At 40.2% G+C, this 20,355-nt stretch overlaps 2 protein-coding genes across 4 annotated transcripts; one reads left to right on the plus strand and one right to left on the minus strand.

Annotated features, from left to right (window-relative positions):
- Positions 1-229: 229 nt before the first annotated feature.
- nln (neurolysin (metallopeptidase M3 family)) lies at positions 230-7,798 on the minus strand. Of its 2 annotated transcripts, none has more exons than XM_026173227.1 (13): positions 7,675-7,798; positions 6,855-7,102; positions 5,615-5,763; positions 5,117-5,221; positions 4,797-4,899; positions 4,546-4,706; positions 3,746-3,881; positions 2,528-2,894; positions 2,189-2,390; positions 1,914-2,100; positions 1,701-1,829; positions 1,353-1,489; positions 230-1,262 (listed from the first exon to the last, which is right to left on the minus strand). In XM_026173227.1, coding segments are annotated over exons 1-13 (2,076 nt in total). In that variant the 5' UTR covers positions 7,677-7,798; the 3' UTR covers positions 230-1,112. The 2 variants fall into 2 exon arrangements, with proteins under 2 accessions (XP_026029012.1, XP_026029011.1); XM_026173226.1 differs by having other exon boundaries at positions 7,586-7,798.
- Positions 7,799-7,803: 5 nt separating this feature from the next.
- Positions 7,804-16,930, plus strand: sgtb (small glutamine rich tetratricopeptide repeat co-chaperone beta). 2 transcript variants are annotated; one of them, XM_026173231.1, is made up of 12 exons: positions 7,804-7,885; positions 11,279-11,391; positions 11,707-11,810; positions 11,948-12,023; positions 13,167-13,266; positions 13,500-13,604; positions 13,703-13,841; positions 13,956-14,018; positions 14,419-14,456; positions 14,551-14,634; positions 15,822-15,942; positions 16,081-16,930. In XM_026173231.1, the coding sequence occupies exons 2-11, from the start codon at positions 11,292-11,294 to the stop codon at positions 15,931-15,933; spliced, it is 921 nt and encodes a 306-aa protein (XP_026029016.1). In that variant the 5' UTR covers positions 7,804-7,885; positions 11,279-11,291; the 3' UTR covers positions 15,934-15,942; positions 16,081-16,930. The 2 variants fall into 2 exon arrangements, with proteins under 2 accessions (XP_026029016.1, XP_026029017.1); XM_026173232.1 differs by having other exon boundaries at positions 16,107-16,930.
- Positions 16,931-20,355: the final 3,425 nt, after the last annotated feature.

The raw sequence follows: 20,355 nt of genomic DNA on the forward strand, positions 1-20,355 counted from the left end.
AAACAGTTGAAAAGAGGATTTTAACTATATTGTGAATCTAGTAAGGGTATGTTAGCTTCTATGCTTGGATACCTGTAACTAAAGCCTGCTGTTAGTATTTTTGTACCACTGACATAGTATCTGATCACTGCATTGAAGGAAATTCTGACATGTCACAGCTTAAGTGATGGCATAAGTAATGAAATTAATGATGACAATGTATGTTTCCAAAAAGAACTATTGTGGAAACCAGATTATTCATATTCTTTAATATAAAGAAATGTCCATTCTTAATTGCACGAGTGTCAAACATAAGGCCCAGGGGCCAGAATCGTTGGAAGGACTCCAACTCTGCCCACTGGACGGCTTTGGAAAATGTGAAGGGGGGCTTAAATTATGGACATGAGTTCTACAGCAATTCCTACTTATAAATAACTCCACCATGGTCATCCATACAACACCAAAGTAATTATGTAAAAGAAAAACATTTAAATGACAAAAAATAGTTCCCATTTTTCAGTATCTACAATAGAAATGTTTTTTTTCAATGGGTTCATAGTAAGACAAAATAAAGAGAAACAGATAATTTTCTCTGAACTAACAAAAGCTTTCTGCCTTATAATTACAGGACAGTCTTGGCAATGAGCAACCAGAACCTTTTCTGTAAATTTATACATTTCTTACCATTTAAGCCCAAAGAATTGTGCTGGCAGATGCCTTTTATTTCCTACGGCACAATTCTTTTATCATGTAGATAAACTGCACTTCTTGTTCATATATGAAGATATCTGATGGATTTAATGTGTAGTTAAACTTCTTTACCCTGACAGAAAGTTTCACTGGTCTGTCTCCCTTAAGATCAAATGAAGTTGTATGTGGCCCTTGAAATAAAATGAGTTTGACATCCCTGGTTTATTGTTTTAGTAACACCAGGACGAATTAAAAAGGCTGTAAAATACACTGAACATGTCATGACGAGGTCCTGTCGTGATCTACTGTACATTTAAACAAAGGCAGACAGAACTCTAGCGTGAAATCCTGAAGATAGTAATAATACCCCATTTCTCAACTGAAATGTACCTGCATCCAGATATAATATAATAATGACAAAAACAGTTAAAGAGAACATCAGTTTACATTGATGCTTCTTGTGAGTTAACCAGTCCTTTGCATTGGAAAAAAGCATCCTGACACGGCGCACGTCCGAGGAAGGTTTTCACCATGTCCATCCCATCCACAGAGCCCCCAGCTTCCAGTATCACTCTTCTGTACTCTTTTCCAACCTGTGTTTAGGGCATAAATGCACATATAAAGACAGTTTCAAGGAAAATAAGACACATCATTAGAGTGAAATGTTCATCCAGAAAACCAACCTTTGGATTCATAATGCCTTCCTTTTTAAAACGACTGAAGAAAATGTCCATGGAGTAGACTTCGCTCCATAGATAGCTATAGTACTGACCATCATATCCACCAGCTAAGTGGCTAAAACTGGCTGTCATGTTGGTTCCTGCAGAGAGCAGATCTTTGTTACAAATCACTAATACAAACTCCAAAAAAGAAAAATGATATTGTCTATGTGCTTCATACAAAAAACTGAATACAAACTGCTAATGCCCACAGTGGACTGTTTATTATAAAATGTAAATCCTCATCACTGATAGAAAGCTTAATGCAATAATTTCTCAAATATATTCTAAATAGCTGAAGCTAAAGCTGACCTGGTGTAGCAGGAATACCCAGGATGTCCTGGCAGTGCTTTGCAAACACCTCCGCAGTGTCTGCACGTGGGCTGGTGTGAAGCGACTGGTCCACCTTACTAAGGACTACCTGACGTAGGTTCATAAGCCCTGAAGTGAACACATCAACAGAGGCTCTTCACTTACACATAAATGTTACACAGACTTTCTTTGTGCAAAGTTTGAGTGTCTGACCAGTGTTAGCAACTCTGGAGGCAATCAGTTTGTCGAGCAGCTCGTCTGGGATGGGGGTGCCATCTTTGTAGTGACGGGACATTCTTCTCAGAGGCTCCTTTTCCCAAACCCAGTTCTCAAGCATTTGAGACGGCACCTCCACAAAGTCTGTCTCCACCATTGTTCCGCTGAATTCTGAAAAAGCGGTCTGACACATACACAGAAAAACTCATTCTTATTCATTAGCACACAGTATACAAATATCACTAACTTCCTGACTGAATATAGCAACTTACATTTGAGCAGATTTCGTGCATGACATGACCAAACTCATGAAAATAGGTCTCCACTTTATGGTGTTGGAGGAGAGAAGGACAATCTTTCCTGGGCTTGGTGAAGTTTGCCGCCATGGCTGCAACCGGTAGCCTGCGCTTTCCATCAGGGCCTCTGCAGCCAGGCTGGAGCCCAAAGCAACCTGCGTGGCCATATTTTCCTTCCCTGGTGAAATGTCACAGTCAGGCTGAAGTCTATCACACAGATCAAGAGCTCTGGTCAATGTTAGTGAGCTCACACTTCATAAAAACATCAAACACAGGATCTTGTCTTGTCTCTGAAAAAAATGACACATAATCTACCTTGGATGCAGATCCAGGTAGAACTGACCAATCTCCTCCCCCGTTTCAGTGTCCAGGGCTGAGTACAGCTTGACATTTTCATGCCACACGTCAGCCTGTTCCACCTCTGTGAATGTGAGACCCAGCAGCTCCTGGTAGATACCAAACAGCCCTTCTGTCACCACATCAAGAGGGAAATACTCGATCAGTTTGTCCTTGTCCACAGCAAACTTGCGCTGCTCCACTTGATTCATGTAGTAGGGCAAGTCCCAGGCATTAATCTTCTCATCAAACTGGTAGCCCTTCATCAGGCACTCCCTCTTCTTCAGCGCAAGAATGTATTTCCTCTCTTTGATTCCCACGGGCTTCAGTGCTTCATGGAACTTGTCTATAAAGGCAGAAAAAGAAAACCTCCTTAGTTGTAATGTGAAGCATGCAATTTCTTTGAACCTTTTGCTGTCTACTTTTTAAAGCCCAAATCAAACTAACTCCCTTTGCACACTCAAAAAAAGAAGATGAAAGTTGAGCATTTTTGTAGAGGAAATCTGTTTCAAATCTGCAGATGCTGAATATTCAAAATTTGTTGTTTGCATTGAAAACTATTTCTGCAGCTCTGGGTTCCTGTGTGATATTTTTTTGAGTTTTGGTTCCTGTTTTGATTCTATTTATGTCATTTCTTATGTTTCTATTCTTCTTCTTTCTGTAGTATCCCACTGCTTCCTTGTCTTTGTCTCTTTAGTTAGTTCCATTGTCTTTCTAATTTACACTTCCTGTTTTTACTGTGGGAAAAACTTTTCCTTGTGCCTCGTGTACTTTAACCTTTTGCTTTTGTTCCTATTCTATGATTTCTTCTTACTGAGCATCTCTCTGTGCGTGTATACAGTCTTGTCTTTTTCCTTTGTTGGATTGGAATTTTAGTGCTTCTTGTGGTCCTTTTGTGGGCTCTGGTTTTTGCGATTAAAGACATGCTTTTAGTTGTTCAACCTGATTACAGCCGATGATTATACTACTAATTATAAAAAGCTGATGTTGTGTAATTTGTCATTAGTAACTGATTACATTTCACCTTGCATATTATGTGACTGCGTGTGGAGCTGCACAGCCATTCATCTGTCCTATTGAGTTTCTTTTCCTACTTTAAGGCAGTTATCAGGAGGCGGGAGAGCTCATCTTAAATGACAGGGAATGTTTCCATGTGGATGTGTGTGCCAGCGAGGTCAGATGTCAAAGAGACCATACCCAGAAAGTCAGACACGTTGCTTGCATTTTTAGCCATGTTAATCTCCAGCACATACTCAGCATGGCTACCGTAACCAAGTAAGCGTGCAACCTTCGCCCGCAGCTGTATCAACTCTTCTAAGATTGCCGTGTTTACCTGGGGGGGAAAAAACGAGAGACGCGGATCAGTGAAATCATTTAGGCTTATTAAAATGAATGATAATGTTTAGGGTTTCCAGCCTGAGTAGATTCTGTGACACATTTGGTAACCAGCAGTAATATGTGGTTTCACTGAGCAGGTTCTCTGGGCTGCAACTTCAGCCCACTAAAGACATGGGATATGCAACATTGCTTGTTTCATTAATGTGCTAAAGTGACAGCAATCGCTGATTGTATCCTTGTATGTCATTTAGACATACGAGCAGGTGACAAATTAAAGGAAAAAGCTTCCCAATGTGGCTTGAGTAGCTACCACAACAACACCAGGGCCTGTTGTCCGCAGCTTTTTATATCACACATTTTCTCATTTCACCTGCACATGTGTATGGATCCATAGCTGTCCAACATCAACATGACTTGTAGTTATTTATTTATTTTAAACTGGAGTGTTTATTGAACCTTCAGAAAACGAAAAAAAAAGAAAGAGTTTGTATCATTTTTGGTATATGAGCATTATTGCTCATAGTATGCTTATCCTAATCAAACAAAAACCTATAAGTGGCCAAAGAATCAGATGGTTAGAGGTCTTAGAAACTCATATATCAAATATGATCCGCTTGGCGTTACAGGGTATAAATATTAATCATCAGCCTGCGGTTTACCTCTTTACACCTGCTGTTAAAAGCCATTTCCATCTTTCTCCTTGTTTCAGGATTATGGCACCTCTTCATCAGTGGATAGTAATGGGGATATTCCAGGGTCACTTTATACCGTCCTTCAGCCGTCTTATCCAGTCCACTGAGAAAAGTGGCAGCTAGCCCACCTGAGCAAGTATGGCACAAGAGAATCAGTGAATACGGTTAAAGCGTGGCTCTCAAGGCAGCGTTTCATGAGTTTCACGTATCAAACACACCTAATTCGTGCTCAGAGAAAATAAGAAATTTGCTCTCCTCGTTCAGATTCTTGTTAAACTCGATGGAGAGTTCACTGATGAGCTTGGAAGTTCTTTTTATTTCCTTAGGAGAGAGAACACAGAGCAAAAGACATCACAGAGATTTTAATTTTTTACTATCTAATAAGATAAGCAAAGATTTACAGGCACTTTCTATGTGATTCTATTTGCTTACTTCTTCGTTTCAATTATGAAACACTGGAATTAATCTCTAAACTCTTTTAACCTGTAACTTTAACAAACGACTTCCATATTAATAATCAGATCACACATTACATTACCTCTTGTATATCTTTAGACAGGTGCAATCCTTTCCTCTGGCCCAGTGTAACAAGTCTGTCCAGGAATCTTTTTTCCTCAGCTGAAAGGTTGTCTTTCTGTTTATTCTACCAAAACACAATCATAACACTAAACATCTTCTCATACAGGTAGAATAGCAGGCATTCTGCTAAATTTATTCACCTATTTATATATTGCATGCCAGGGAGCCAGCACAGCATGAAATAACATATGGCACTGGCTGCCACTGATCAGATGAGATTACATTTCATTTCCAGGCTATTAAGAACCAGTAGTCCTTGCGCCTCTATGATCTGTTGGCCTCTGGCTGACATGAAGTGTGAAAAAAGTTTAAGATTTTCTTAAATGCAGCCAATCCTCACACACTAGCCTTATGATTAAGACTGCTTTAACACGTCATTATCTGTGTGGCCTCATAAAGTTATCAGTTTTTACAAAAGTCCTCACTTTACTTGAAGTGAATGTGGCTCGAGTCGTACCTGCAAGGCAGTGATTCGTTTGAACACATCTTCCCGCATGTTTATCTCCACGTCCAACTCAGACAGTCTCTTGTCAGCTTCGGTGCTTGCTGATCGCAGCTCCTTAGAAGGACAAACATACTGAGGGAAGGCGAGAACGTGGTGTGATGCTAAGGGAGCAAAGCAAAAAAAAAAAAAAAAAAAGCAACGGTGAACGTTACAAAAACAATAGAACAATAAAAAACAACAACAAGAACAACATTTTATGCAAGAATTCAAATCCATGAATAGGTTGGTTTCTATTCAGCTAAAAGCCTTTGTACTCCTTCCTAATGAAGACAAAAAATAGAAGAGAATACCTAAATTAGATTTCTGATAATGGTACATACTTTAAGGGCGTAAAATATTCCAATATCAATTAATTTTTAAAAAAATGTGTAAACACATATACATGCCAGAGTGACGTAGTAGCTCATCAGGTTCATGATCAATCACAGTTTGCATGTTACTGCCTGTAAACCCACAAACGTGACCTTGACTTTGAGCACAAATTGGGTGAAGCTCTATTAGCTGACCATTGCATGTAACTTTGAATACTGTGGGAGCAGTAATCATTCATGTGAGCTATGGATGGATGGATGGATGCCTCGCCATTATATAAACTCATCAGGCCTTGGATAGGAAATGTCACTAATTAGTTCAGGAAGTGTAACAGGAAGACACAACTTGACTCCACACCACAGTCTGCTCAGGTGTGATGCTACTCTTATGCTGCAGACAGTGCTAGGAGTAATGTAAGCAAAGAAATTGCTGCAAGAAGTAAAGAATCTTCACATGTGCAGCATAACTCCCTGTGATATCACCGATACCCGATGCATTTTACCTGCCAATACCCTGATACAGAGTCCATGTAATGTGCAGTACTTTGCATGTTAAATTATTTATTTTTATATATGTGTATATATATATATATATATATATGTGTGTGTGTGTGTGTGTGTGTGTGTGTGTGTGTGTGTGTGTGTGTGTGTGTGTGTGTGTGTGTACTTGTCTGGGATCATTTTCCCTGTAAAGATGGATCCACACTGACTGACTCAGTTGAAAGTGAAGGGATCAGGAAACATGCTCTCCATTGTCCTAGTATAGCTTACTGATGTTATTAACATATAGTTAACTTGTGTATACTCATTAGTGGGATTCAAACATTGTTGGGTTTGTTGGTTTCATGGAATTGTAAACCAGAATACACCAGTAGACTTACATGCATAATCCATCTTAGCATTAGCCAAGGTCATCAGGGTGTTTTCAACAGAGACATTTTCTATATTTAGGGATCCAACGTCGTCATAGACCTTCTTTACTCTGGCAATCAAGCTGTCTGTCATAGTCCTGATCTCATCTGGAGACAGGTCCCACCTCAGTGTGTTCCTTGCATGTCCTGCCTGAGCGCAGTGTCTGGCAGACAGCACTGACCCACTAGCGATGGTCATTCTCAGATGTTTACAGACCCTGTAAGAAAACCGGACCTTTTAATACCCACCGCCGCCCCCCAAACGTACAATATTTTCTGTTGCTCCATAGTCAAGAAAACGATCCGCTCGAATAGGTGGTATTAATGTAAGCACTATCTTCATGGACACACTCGACACACTTATTTCCATGTTATAACCGGTGATATTTTTCCTTCATCCATCAGTGTAGAGTTTCATGCCATGGCAGTGCGAGCGGAAGCCTTTCAAACGAAGTTCATAAAAGCGTGGAATAACTGTCAAGCAGCCAAAACGTACAAAACAGCTCAGCTATCCTTAAAGTGCCAATAAGCAGGAGATGACACTTTGTCAATTTAAATTATTTTTAGTTGTGGACCGGTGTCCGTGGAAGCAGAAGAGAGCAATTTAAAGTTGTTGAACGTAGTTTACCAATCTGTCACACATACGTAATAAACAACTTCAATTTAGTGGACTAGTCCATAGTGGACTATGTTTGGCATACCTCAAATGTGCTCGGCAAGCTATAGCTGTTAGCAGATACATGCCAGCAGTATCGTGCGATTTCTTTCAGCAAAAAAAATATATAATCACATAAAAATAAAAATTAACCCCTTTCTTCCTCCCTTATGGTGGCTCAGTCCCTGTAGTCGCCGCAATGAACGGTATCTCTCCCCGTTTCTCGCGTGGGAACCGCTTCTTATTTCCGTTGTTAACGCGCAGGCGCAGAGGAGGAGGACGCGATCGATCCGACTCGAGCCCTCCTCATGACGCGGTAGCAGCAGACAGCTGGATAAGACCTCAGGTAGGTGGGCGGGAGGGGGACACACACTGAACAGCATCCTTTAATAGAGTGTTATTTTTAATATGACTTCGTGTTGTTTGTAGGGCTCGGAGGATGACCTCTGTTTCCTCTCCTCCTCCTGTTTTCCTGTCTTGTTTTGTTTTTGGGTTGTGATTGTTTTAGCCAGCATCACACAAGCAGCGCGCGAGCCTTGTTTGTCCGGACCGTCAGGGTGTAGGTTTCCTTTAAAGACAAACACCTGCCAGCGCCACTGGCTAAATTATAATTTTATTTTAGCATTTATTTGAAATAAATGTATAAAGTCAGTGCAGTGAATGAAAACACCCATTATGCTATTACATCACAGCTTCTGCATCACTGCATTTACGTGTGTCAACACACGAAGGGAGGAGTAGCTGTGCTAGCTAGACTCAAATGAGCATAATGCTTGGTTTCAGCACGTGATAGACGTATGAGGCAATAGTGTTTGTGTCTGTAGCATCCCGCACTGTGATTCTGTGGCCATGTTTTTATTTTTTTGCCCCAGTTTCCCCACAGACTTTTTGCCTCAGTCCGACTTGGAAAAATCAAGCAGTAACTAGCCTTCTGAGGGGCAAGGTTGTTTTTTTTTGTTATAGGCAATAAAATGACACGAAACTGCAGATCGCCAGTATCAGTTGTAGTGCAACTTTGTAGCTGTAGAGATTTACTATCAAAATGCAATGCAGTCGTTTGATATTCTCCTTCACTGCTACAGAGTCCTTAACAAATGCAAGATTACTACTGGCACCCAAAAAATAACCTGGGATAGTTGAGCCCAGGTTTATAATTAGGTCATAACTACTATCTCAGCCTCTTCTAAACCTGAGAATATAAAAAGTAATGTATTGTTGAATAAAAAATGAAATGCATATATTAAAAGCACCAAAAATCTACTCCCTAAGCCAGCTTCTTTGTTTTGAAGTAGTGCCCACTTTTAATAGAGTCACACTGATACTGAATTTTTGCATTGTAATGCCCGTATTGACTTTTTGGGGGTAAAAAATATTCAATAATATAAACATGTAACTCATAAATCAGAAATTAAACTGGAAAAAGTAAAAGGTTATTCTTTATTAAATATTCTACATTATTTATATACTTGTGGCAGAACAGCATCATTCAATAAAATTGTCTGATTGCTATTAGAGATGGACCGATCCGATATTACGTATCGGTATCGGTCCGATACTGACCTAAATTACTGGATCGGATATCGGAGAAAAATAAAAAATGTAATCCGATCCATTAAATATCACGAAAACACCTCACAAAACTTGCAACACGCCGTAACTCACCTCAGAACATTAGCAGTCGGAGCAGTATGCATCACGTGATAGAGCGGCTGTGGCATGCGGGACCTGTCGGTGGTCTGGATAGCATTTGGAGCTTCGCTAGCAACCTGGCATTTCATCTCCGACAAAGTTATCCCCGAGAGAAGTAAAGCAAGTGTGTAAGTCCATCTCTGAATGTTTGTAAAGCATTCCCACGTTAAGCTTAACAAGCGACTGCCTCTCGCTCTCCGGCTGCTACTTCAATCATGAAACTGATCAATGATCAGCTGATCGGCTTTTCTGTCGCGAGTCCGTGTCTCTTGTTTGTTTTTGGCCCACTTTGCACCAGAAAGAGGAAACCAGCGGCTGAACAACAGCAGAACGTTTAAGCTTGATAAGCTGTTGTTAGAATTTATTTAATATTACTTTCTACTCGAGGATCTTTTTCTACGTAGCTGACGCTGGTAACTGTGCAGGGGCGGATCTAGCAAAGTTTAGCCAGGGGGGCCGATAGGGCATGAACAGGGAAAAGGGGGCACAAAGACATACTTTTCTTTCTTATTCTCATTTAAAATGTCGAGCTTTTAATAAATAATTATCTGACACCCAAAGTTTTAATTTGATGTAAAATGAATAGAAGTCAATTACTGTATATAGTGACTATTAAGTCTAATATATATACCCTAGTAAGCTATAGTACTTTTTACTTTGGGAAGGTACCATCTGTGCAGTCTGCAATTTTGTTGAAGAAAGATGTTGAATCTATTTAATATTTCTTGAAAAATAATTGATTTCTGTGCATTTTTTTTTCACACTGCATCAAATTAAGGTTGATTACGTCGATTAAGCATCATGAGGTGGCGCGTGAGGGGTGGTTCCTTATTTTTTATTTATTTCTTTTTGTTGTTGCTGGGAGTTGGAACCCTATTAGTTAGGTTGCTTAATATTTACGCTAAGTACTCTTTAAAATACCAGAATAGGGAGGATGGTGTAGGTCTAAGTTTATTAGATTGATCAGTATTGCTGAACTATGAAATATTTTTTTTGTATACAGGTATAACAGAATAGCTTTAGTGTAGTTGTTGTTTTAAACTTGAGTATGAACTTGCAGACTTGCAAAATGCAGCAAGATATTTTAAAAAACAGTTTTGTTGATTAAAAAACACTATATCGGATTCATATCGGTATCGGCAGATATCCAAATTTATGATATCGGTATCGGTATCGGACATAAAAAAGTGGTATCGTGCCATCTCTAATTGCTATATCAGCCAGAAAATACAGTCTTGAAAAAGAACGTTTTCACTGGACTGTATGCACTCTAGTGAAAAACTAAGTACATGCTGTAATTCAGTAGGTTGTAGAACCACCTTAATGTATAACTGTGTCACTCTCTCACATTGCTGTGGAGGTTTTTTGGCTCAACAAATCAAATAAAAAACAAGCCGAAATCATCAGCCCACCACCAGACAGTTGGTAAAAAGTGTTTGTGCTCATTTTAAATTCGACACTCTGGTCTTGTCTGTCCAAAGGACATTGTCCCAGAAGTCTTGTGGGTTGTTCATGTGCAAGTTTGCAAACTAAAGCTATGCTGCCATGTTCTTTTTAGAGAGAAGAAAATTTCTCATGGCAAGCCTTCCAAAGCATTTTAGTCTTTTTCTAAGTGTACTGTCATTAAATTTACCATTTAAAATGCTTACTGAGCCCTGTAGAGTGTGAGATGTAGCTCTTGGGTATTTTGCCATTTCTCTAAGCATTGCATGGTCTGGCCTTGAGGTGAATACACATCTAAATGCTCCAGACCAGCAAGCTGCAAAAGTTAATCAAGTGCATTTGATAAGTCGCATCTGCCTGCTGCTTACCCTCATAATTCCTATGGAAGCAGTAGGTGTGTACTTCAGAGGACTGCATAGAGTCTGTCTGAGTTTGATTAAATAAGCACAATTACAGTATTTTATACTGACTTATATATCAGTTATGCATTATTTAAGCATGTGTTTGTTATTTTTATTATGAAATGGCACCTCGTGAATTAGTAATTCAGTCACCACTGAGTGGTTTCCTTTCCATTTGATTCCAAACCCCTTCTTGTCTCTACCAGTTTCTAGGTAAAAATGGCTGTGGAAAAGCGCTTGGCATTCTCTATTGTGCAGTTCCTACGAGATCAAACACATTGTGGTACTTTAAATTCTGATGAGCAGGAAAGCCTCGAAGGTAGGTCGACTCACTGCACTTATGCCTTAGAAAGTGTCTGTGCAAACACTGGGCACTCTGCCTTGTCTCATCCATTTCAGAGTTCTGAATCTGCACAAACTGTACATACATTATGTCCCTTTTCTTGATAGTAAGCTAAGGACTGTCAAGGTAGTAAGAAAACATGACCAAAATCAGGCTTTGATAAGCAGTGCAGTTGAAGAGAATTATTCAAATAACTTGCTCTGAGCGTACAGCCAAGTTCTGACTCAACATGATTGTCCAGTTAACTCGAAACTACTCTGTCATATTATGTTGGCTGATTCTCCACCACAGTTGCTATACAGTGCTTGGAGACCACCTTCAAGATCAGCTCCAGTGACTGTCATCTTGCAGTGCCACAGTCACTTAGAGAGATATTCCTCAATGCCCTGCTCAAGGTGGGTAGTGAACACTTTAAAGTACTGTAAAATACATAGTACAATTATGCCGACTTAATTACACTGCTGCTTTTTTGTGTCAAGTCAGAATGTCCTGTGTGTTTATTCACTGACTCTTTTATTTTTCATTTTCACAGAATGACAATCTAACCATACCAGAGAGCTCCCCATCTCCTGAAGACATCGAACGAGCAGAGCTGCTTAAGAATGAAGGTAATCTTGAAACACTTCACATCTGATTACATTAGGTTCATAAATAAATATGGTGAGCTTCTATATTAAATGTTTTGCATCAGCTCTGATGCGCTTCAGTGGACATGTATGCATTATCTTATTTTGTATTATTAGTACTTAATTTAGAATTTCCTATTATCACTGTTTTGTTGATCATATTAAACATGGACAAAGTTTGAAATAATCCCTAAACTTCTACCTTTCTGTGTCTGCTCTTGCTTTCTTGTAAATTCATCCTCCACAGGGTTTGGAATGTTTTATTGAATTGTGCTGTCAAATTGTTGTGGGTGGGGACCACACTGATTACATTTATCATCACTGGAGGCATTATGATTAGTTTCAATTCTATTTGTCGAGATGTAAATGATTCTGTAGCAGTGCAAGTTCAGTTGATGTTTCTCAAGTGCATTTGAATCTAATTTTGTGTTATTTTCCTCATTATCTATCATATATACACTGTTAAGGTGATGGAGGCTCATATTAAAAAGGCCTCATTGAGCCAAAAGCTCAGGCTTCATCAGTGCAGTGGGATCCTATTCCTGGCTGTACATGCTGCCCGGAGACTGGAATGTGCTGTCTGGCCTCTGTTGGGTCATAGTGAGGGCTCCAGACACTGGTGGAGGCCTTCCTGCATGTTTCTGTGTCGACATGTTGGCGTCCACTGCCACTTTGTCTTTGCTGTTGGTTGCGGCGACTGGGGGTTTCTGGGCGGGTGTATGGGTGTTTGCTCTCTGATGATTTGGGTGGCCTTGATGGGAGTAGGCGTGTTCTGATGTTTCTGCTGTTTCTCTGTCCTTGCTTGAGTGTTTAGTTTCGGGGTTTTATTCTGGTGGTTGGATGTTGGAGAGGATTATGCATGTATGTTCACAAGTTTAAAAAAGGTGGAGGGTGGTGTTCAGATTTCTGAACCTGTAGCTGGTGGCACATGAAACATGTCAATTTGCTTTCACCTACAAGATTTAAAAACCTGCCAATGCTTTTCTAAAGCTCAAGAAAAGGAAAAAAAGACACATCTATCACCCTAAAGCTGAATTGTCATCCTATTTTTCCATAAGATTGACTGAACCAGTCATGAGCTTTATGTTAACTTTGTTGTTATAACTACACACTTTGTTTCTTTAGGAAACAATCACATGAAGGAGGAGAACTACAGGAGTGCAGTGGAGTGCTACACAAAGGCCATTGATCTGGATCTAAGAAATGCTGTGTACTACTGCAACAGGTATTTACTGAACTGATATTTTACGCTGTTACTTATCTGAACTTAATTTTGTCCCTTAATCATGATTTGCACATTTGTTTAATATAATAGCAGACAGTAGACAAACAAAGCAGAGCCAAATGTGATGTAATGCTTGAACTGTTCGAGAAAGTGCTTGCTGACCGATTCCCTCCCTTTTTCATTACCCACCTGAACACAAACATTACACAGCGCTCTGAATTTATTACTTGCAGGGCTGCAGCTCACAGTAAGCTGGGGAATTATACCGAAGCAACTAGTGACTGTGAGAGAGCCATCGGGATTGATCCGACCTACAGCAAAGCATACGGGAGGATGGGGTTGGGTCATTTACTATTAACAAGTCATTTTGAAATAAACTGCTCTCTCCATAATATTTTCCAAAAATGACTGCTCACTGTTTCCTCTGTGGTTTCAGGTTGGCATTGACAGCTATGAACAAGTATCCAGAGGCAATTACCTACTTCAAGAAAGCTTTGGTATTGGACCCCGAGAATGACACGTACAAATCCAACCTGAAAATCGCAGAGCAGAAGCAGAAAGAAGCAACCAGCCCTGTGAGTAGAAACAAGCCTCTTGCTTTTAATCCTCTCCACATGTGTAGCATAATGTAATTGGGATTAATGTTGATATTTTCTTATTGGACTGTCGTTTACACATCTCTGCCACAGATAGCAGCTGGACTGGGATTTGACATGGCTAGTTTAATCAACAACCCAGCCTTCATCAGCATGGTAAGAGCATGAGTTCTAACAGGCGCAGCTTCCATTCAGGAGCCTCAGGATTGGTTTTATTTTTTACTGGATTAGTCCCATGAGTGATAGTTAGCCTGTTAAACAACCGCAGTAATTGTCTAGTAGAAATGAGAGCCTGACAACCCGAGCTCATTAAATTATGACACACGGGAGCGTGCGTTTGGCCGAGAATGTTTTTTCCGAGCACGCCAGGATTTTATTGCAGCATCAAGGACAAGACACATCTAAATCCGATAGCTGTGTATGCGCATTCAGGCCCCACAGCGCTAGATGGTAGATTGTTCTTCTGACAAAATTGCCAGTGTGATAAAAAATAAATTGCCCTTTTATTATGTACGTGAGAAACACATCAAGAATTGCTGTTGATTTCTCTTTGCAGGCTGCCAGCGTGATGCAGAACCAGCAGGTACAACAGCTGTAAGTCGAACTTTATGCATTTACTTCAGCATTCAAGTGTAGTTTCAAAAGACGAGTCCCACCGTGAACTGACGAACTGTGTCACTGTGCTCAGCATGTCAGGAATGATGTCTAATGCAGTGGGAGGCCCTGCAGCAGGAGTAGGAGGGCTCTCAGACATTTCCAGCTTGATTGAAGCGTAAGTACACTGAATGAAAAATTAAAAGCATTGCTTAATTACACCATTATTTAGTTGAGCTAAATGACCTTTTTATATGTACTTTTTATACTGAAAGATGTGGCAGTTTCTTTGTAAAGTCTTTATATTGCATCTCGCTGTAGAGTAATGCGCTGTACAGTTCCCCAGATAAACCATATCAACTTGACACATTCAACAAACCGGATAAAATGTGTTTACTTGTCAGCTGTAGAGAGGATTTAAGGAGAACTTGTTACCTATGAGTGTTTTTTGTGTCAGCTACTGTAGCTACTGATATTGATCTGACTCTTGGCAAGGGACAGCTGGGCAGTAAATTCCCCAAATTGTACCGAGATTTATTTCAACCTTTCTGAAACAATACTTGCAGTTTTGACAATATTGGTTGTAATATTTTATCCCTGTTGCCTTGTCTGGATGTGCAAACCCACTCTGGGGTGTTAAAGTACCTGTTTGCAGATTCTGAATGATTGAAAGGATTTTAAAGCAGGGACAGAAGGCACAGCTGTTAGAGTTGCTACAATCTAACTGATGTGATATTTTCATGTTACAGAATCCTAAACAGACATCACTCATTAACTGGGAACTCGGCATCAAAAAGCTGCACTGCAGTACTGTGCAAAAGCCTCGAGCCACGCCTAATTTCTTTATATTTTGCTTCCAACGAGCCAGACTTTCTTTTAATTTTTAAATAGGTTTTGAGCAGTAGTTCTCCTAAAGGTCTTTGGCTGTGTTTTCACTCATTTTCTTTCCCGTCCTTGTACCTGACCACCTTCAAGCTACTTAACACTGACCTTCAAGCATAAAAAAGATTTGTAGCTCAAGAGGTAAACTAGTGTTGTGTCAACACTCAACAAATAACTTAGGAAAGATTGTTGCTAGCAGCCTGTCACAAAAACACAGAATTTGTTCCCACTTCTTTAGTTAAACATATGAAAGTTGGCAAACATAATACTATAGTACAATAGTATAATACTATTACTATATAGTGTTATAGGGCAGCACAGTGGTGCTGACTTAGTGTGCAATACACATATTGGTACAATATCATACATATTGTGAAGAGACATGACCAGGCAACAGGCATTATTTTTTTTAAGAACAGAACAATTCGTCGTGCTGTTCCTGTTCTCGTTGAAAAGAATTCAGCTAAGTTATCTTTCTCTCAGAGGACAACAGTTTGCCCAGCAGATCCAGCAGCAGAACCCAGAGCTCATTGAACAGCTGAGGAACCACATCCGGAGCCGTTCCTTTAGCGGCAGCGCCGAGGAGCACTCATGATCTAGTCAGGTATTTTCTTTTTAAAAAATGTTCTATTCATGTTCTATTTAGGTATTTATTTAATATTTCAAAATCAAACCTGTAGCTAACTAAAAAAACAAACTTGGATCATATTTGTTTTATTAACATTTAATGTTTTTATTTCAGCCTCATGATTTTTTTGTTTTTCCAAGGAAGGGCATCCATATGGCGTGATCACAATCTCTACACCCATTTCTTAAAGTCAGGCCCCCGGCATAGCTGGAATAAAGAGACAAGGATGGGGTTTTAGGCACTTTACTGTGACTAAAGGCTCTGGAGTGGAGATATGAGAGCCTGGAGATTGGACCATGAAGTGAAGCATCTCACACATTTAGGACAACACATGTAAACACTAACCATAAAAAAGAGCCACGAATGCATTCAGCCTACCGACAGAATACGAGTAACTATTTTCTTCAGAACTTCTTTCCGTCCTTCAGAGATCATGTTTTCTGTGTGCTGAAATGACCGCCCTCTTCATGTTGTGATTTTAGGGGTTCCTTCTGTCAAGTCATGATAAATGGAGGGTTTGAGAGGAATGTACTTTTACAGCATTGTGGAGAGCACTTCGGCTTTCCCTCATAATAATACACATCGGGTTTATATGATTTGTTTAGTCTTATTTTTGTAGACAGAATGCACTGTACTTGTTTATTGGGTGATGAACACCGTTCGTTCCTGAGACTCACATCAGTGGTTTTCAGTGAGTACTACTTAACTTAATTAAGACAACAGTCTAATTGTATACCAGTGTTTGCTGCCTGCATTATGTTGTTACAGCACTTTAGCTAAAATTAACATCCTAACTTTAAGCCTATTTAATTTCTGATTAACTACTTACAGCATATTCATATTGTTCATTTTGCATGCTGTTGAATCTGGTATTTGAGATCAGATGCTTTATGGAAACACAGGTATGCTAAGGCAGCACATTGTTTTGTCAAACCATATAAATAATAAATGTCTTGAAACGAAACTACTCACATGCGCCTTTATGTCTTTGAATTAATGTCATTATTATATGAAAAGAATCATTGTTTACTGTCAGTGAACCACTTTTTTATTACATGAAGGTAATTACACACATATTCATACTGTGCTATTTTTCAGTGCCTGAGCACTTTTCTTTACAAAACATTTACACACCCAACTTGTAACTCAGGGTTCTGCATCTTGCCCAAGGATACTTCAAGATCAAGTGTTTTGAACTTGATACTGATCGGGTCTGTGAAGTTAACAGAAGGGGGTTAATGTGTTTCAGCTGCTTTGGTGTAAATGAAATTAACAAGTGCACTAGAGAGGCAACAGTGAGACAGTCCCCAAAATAGCAATGGTTCTACAGGTGCAGTTTTTCCACCTCATCTTTTGCCACTGTTTTTTCACTAGTTTTGCATTTTGCTAGGGTCAGTGTTATGACTGGTAGCATGAGGTGATACCTGGACCCTACAGGTAGTCAAACTTGTCCAGGATGCCACATCATCACGTGCCACTGCCAGAAAGATTGCTGTATGCTGCAAGAGCATGGAGGAGATTTCAGAAAACAGGCAGTTATTAGGAAAGCTGTACAGGGCTGTAAAAGGTCCTTAACCCATCAGCAGAAATAGTATCCGCTCCTTTGTGTGAGGAGGAACAGGATGAGTACGGCTATACCCTTGGGCTCATTTTCCACACTATGTGCTTTTTGGTGTTTACACGTTTTCTTCTCTGCAGTAATTTTTCTTTTACTTTAGTTGTGTGACCAAAAATGCTCTCCACCATCACAATTCATGCAAAAGCCAGTGTTTTGCAGAACCTTGTGCTATTGACATAAGCAGCTGAGTCGTGTTCACGTTGTTACAGAACAGACTTTGATACAGTGGCCGTTCAGTGTCAGTGAAATCACGTCAGGCAAGGAAATTAAAGATGAGGACACACTTCAAATCAGCTGTTATTCTGACCAAAGACCATACCAGATTGATCTGCTTCACATAATTTCAAATTAAGTTTTCCTTTTGAGCTCAATAAACTGTTCACTGACAAAGAACTTTAGTTTTTGCAAACAAATACAAGATTTTGGATGAACCACCACTTTTCAAGTTATCCATAGTCATAAAGACCAGAACATCAAGACCCAGACACAGTCACAAGTTTAATAGTCTTTATTAGGAACATGAGAACTTCAACTAGAATTTGGAGTTGGTAAGCAAGAGTAGGATTATTTACAGGGGCCACTCTGAGGACTCTTTGGTAAAGGAGACCCCACAGTGAGTGAGACCTGGAACAGGAAAGTATAGTGATCAAAAAAATGAAGGGAACTTTTTAATCAGAGTACAGCATCGAGTCAGTTGAACTTGTGGGATACTGATGTGATCAGTTAAGTAAGAGAGGCAGTTGTTAATAAGTTTCAGCCGCTTTGGTGTTAAATACAGTAACAGTAGCAGAACTAGAGGGGCAAAAATGAGACACCCCCCAAAACAGGAATGTTTTTTCTTCTTCATCTTTTCTGTTTTATTTATTTATTTTTTTTACTAGTTTTGCATTTTGTTAGGATCAGTGTCATCACTGGTAGCATGAGGGGATACCTGGACCCTACAGGTAGTCCAACTTCTCCAGGATGCCACATGAGTGTGTGCCACTGCCAGAAAGTTTGCTGTGTGTCTCCCAGCACAGTCCCAAGACCATGGAGATTCCAGGAAACAGGTTGTTACTAGGAGAGCTTGACAGGGCCAGAGAAGGGGCCCGTTCTTCGTACGTCGCTTACTACATCCAAGATCAAATCATCGCGCTAACCGTGAGCTCGCTAATCCGGTTCCCCGAACACACCTGCTGTTGACGATTACTACAGCTGGACGCAGGAATGTGACATCACTGGGTGTCGTAAAAGGGGCTACGCATCGATAGTAGAAACATTGATCGGCAACCCGCTGATTGGTCGGCGAAAATGTCCAAGGGGCGTGCTCGGTATTTTCCGGCAGCAGAGCAAGAACTCATGAGTGAGGGATTTCAGGAGTTTCAGAGTTTAATTAAAACGCAAGAGAACACTGCAAAGGCTGCAAAAGCAAGGAGAGAGGGCTGGCAGAAAGTCGCTGACAAATCAAACTCGTAGGTAATTTAATAATAATAATAATAATGGATTGGGTTTATATAGCGCTTTCCAAGGCACCCAAAGCGCTTTACGATACCACTATTCATTCACTCCCACATTCACACACTGGTGGAGGCAGCTACGGTTGTAGCCAGGCTGCCATATCGTGCCATCGGCCCCTCTGGCCAACACCAGTAGGCGGTAGGGTAGATCTATCATATGACACTATATTGTCCAATATCATATGGCATTATATTATATTATAATATGTTATATTATATCCCCTTTCACATTAGAGCCACAACAGGACCCACAAGAACATGGGAACAAGTAAAAGTGGAATACAGGAGTATTCTACAGAATGGTAATATTTATCTCTTAGATTGCTTTGCGTCTCTTGGCAAGGTAATACTGGCCTGTAATACTCTGTTAGTTTGTTCATAACAGCAACCAAGAAAAGGGCAGAGGAAAAAAAGACAGGTGGTGGTCCTGCACCCCCTCGTCAACAAGTTGGTTAAGTAAATAATACCCTCACGGGAATATCGATATCTCTCTATGAGCACACTGTCGCGCTGAGCTAAAGGATCCTGTCTGTCCCGCAATATACGCTGAATTCTGAGGACTCTCCTTATCAATCTTGCACCTTCCGCAATGGGTTGGTCGCGTATACGGACAGGACATGGCTGCGACAGGCTTCCCAAATCCACCTTCGCTTTTATAGCCGTGGTCTCTCATCTTGATTACACGAAGTAATTTACAATTACTACTCTGAAATATGAATTACATCTGTAATAATCACATACATGTAATAGAATGTTAATAGTACATTTCCCTTTTTTAGGAAATGACCTGTATGTATCTGTGTGACATCAATAAAAGGATCAAGTGCTGCATTATCTTTAGTTGCATTGATAATATTTATTTATGGTGAAACAGTGGAAAAATATCGCTGTTGCTTTCGTATAAATGAAGCGGACATACCTGCGTGGCCGCGATCTAATCCTGTTTACATAAAGTAAACCTGCTCGGGAGCAGGTTTACGCTTACGGCTCTGTTGCTATGACAGCAAGTCCCGGATGAGCTTCGGGGAACCGACTGATCCAGGATCACGCGAAATCGTCAACAATCTAATCCGGCTAACCTACTTAGCGAGGTACGAAGAACGGGCCCAAGGTCTTGAACTCATCAGCAGGATCAGTTTTTGCTCCTTTGTGCAAGGAGGAACAGAGTGAGTTCTGCTATAGCCCTACAAAATCACCTCCAGCAGGACATTGGTGTAAATGTCTGACCAAACAATCAGAAGCAGACTTCATGAGAGTGGCCCGAGAGTCCGACAT

The sequence above is a fragment of the Astatotilapia calliptera genome, chromosome 7, assembly GCF_900246225.1.
Source record: "Astatotilapia calliptera chromosome 7, fAstCal1.2, whole genome shotgun sequence".
Classification (NCBI taxonomy): Eukaryota; Metazoa; Chordata; class Actinopteri; order Cichliformes; family Cichlidae; genus Astatotilapia; species Astatotilapia calliptera.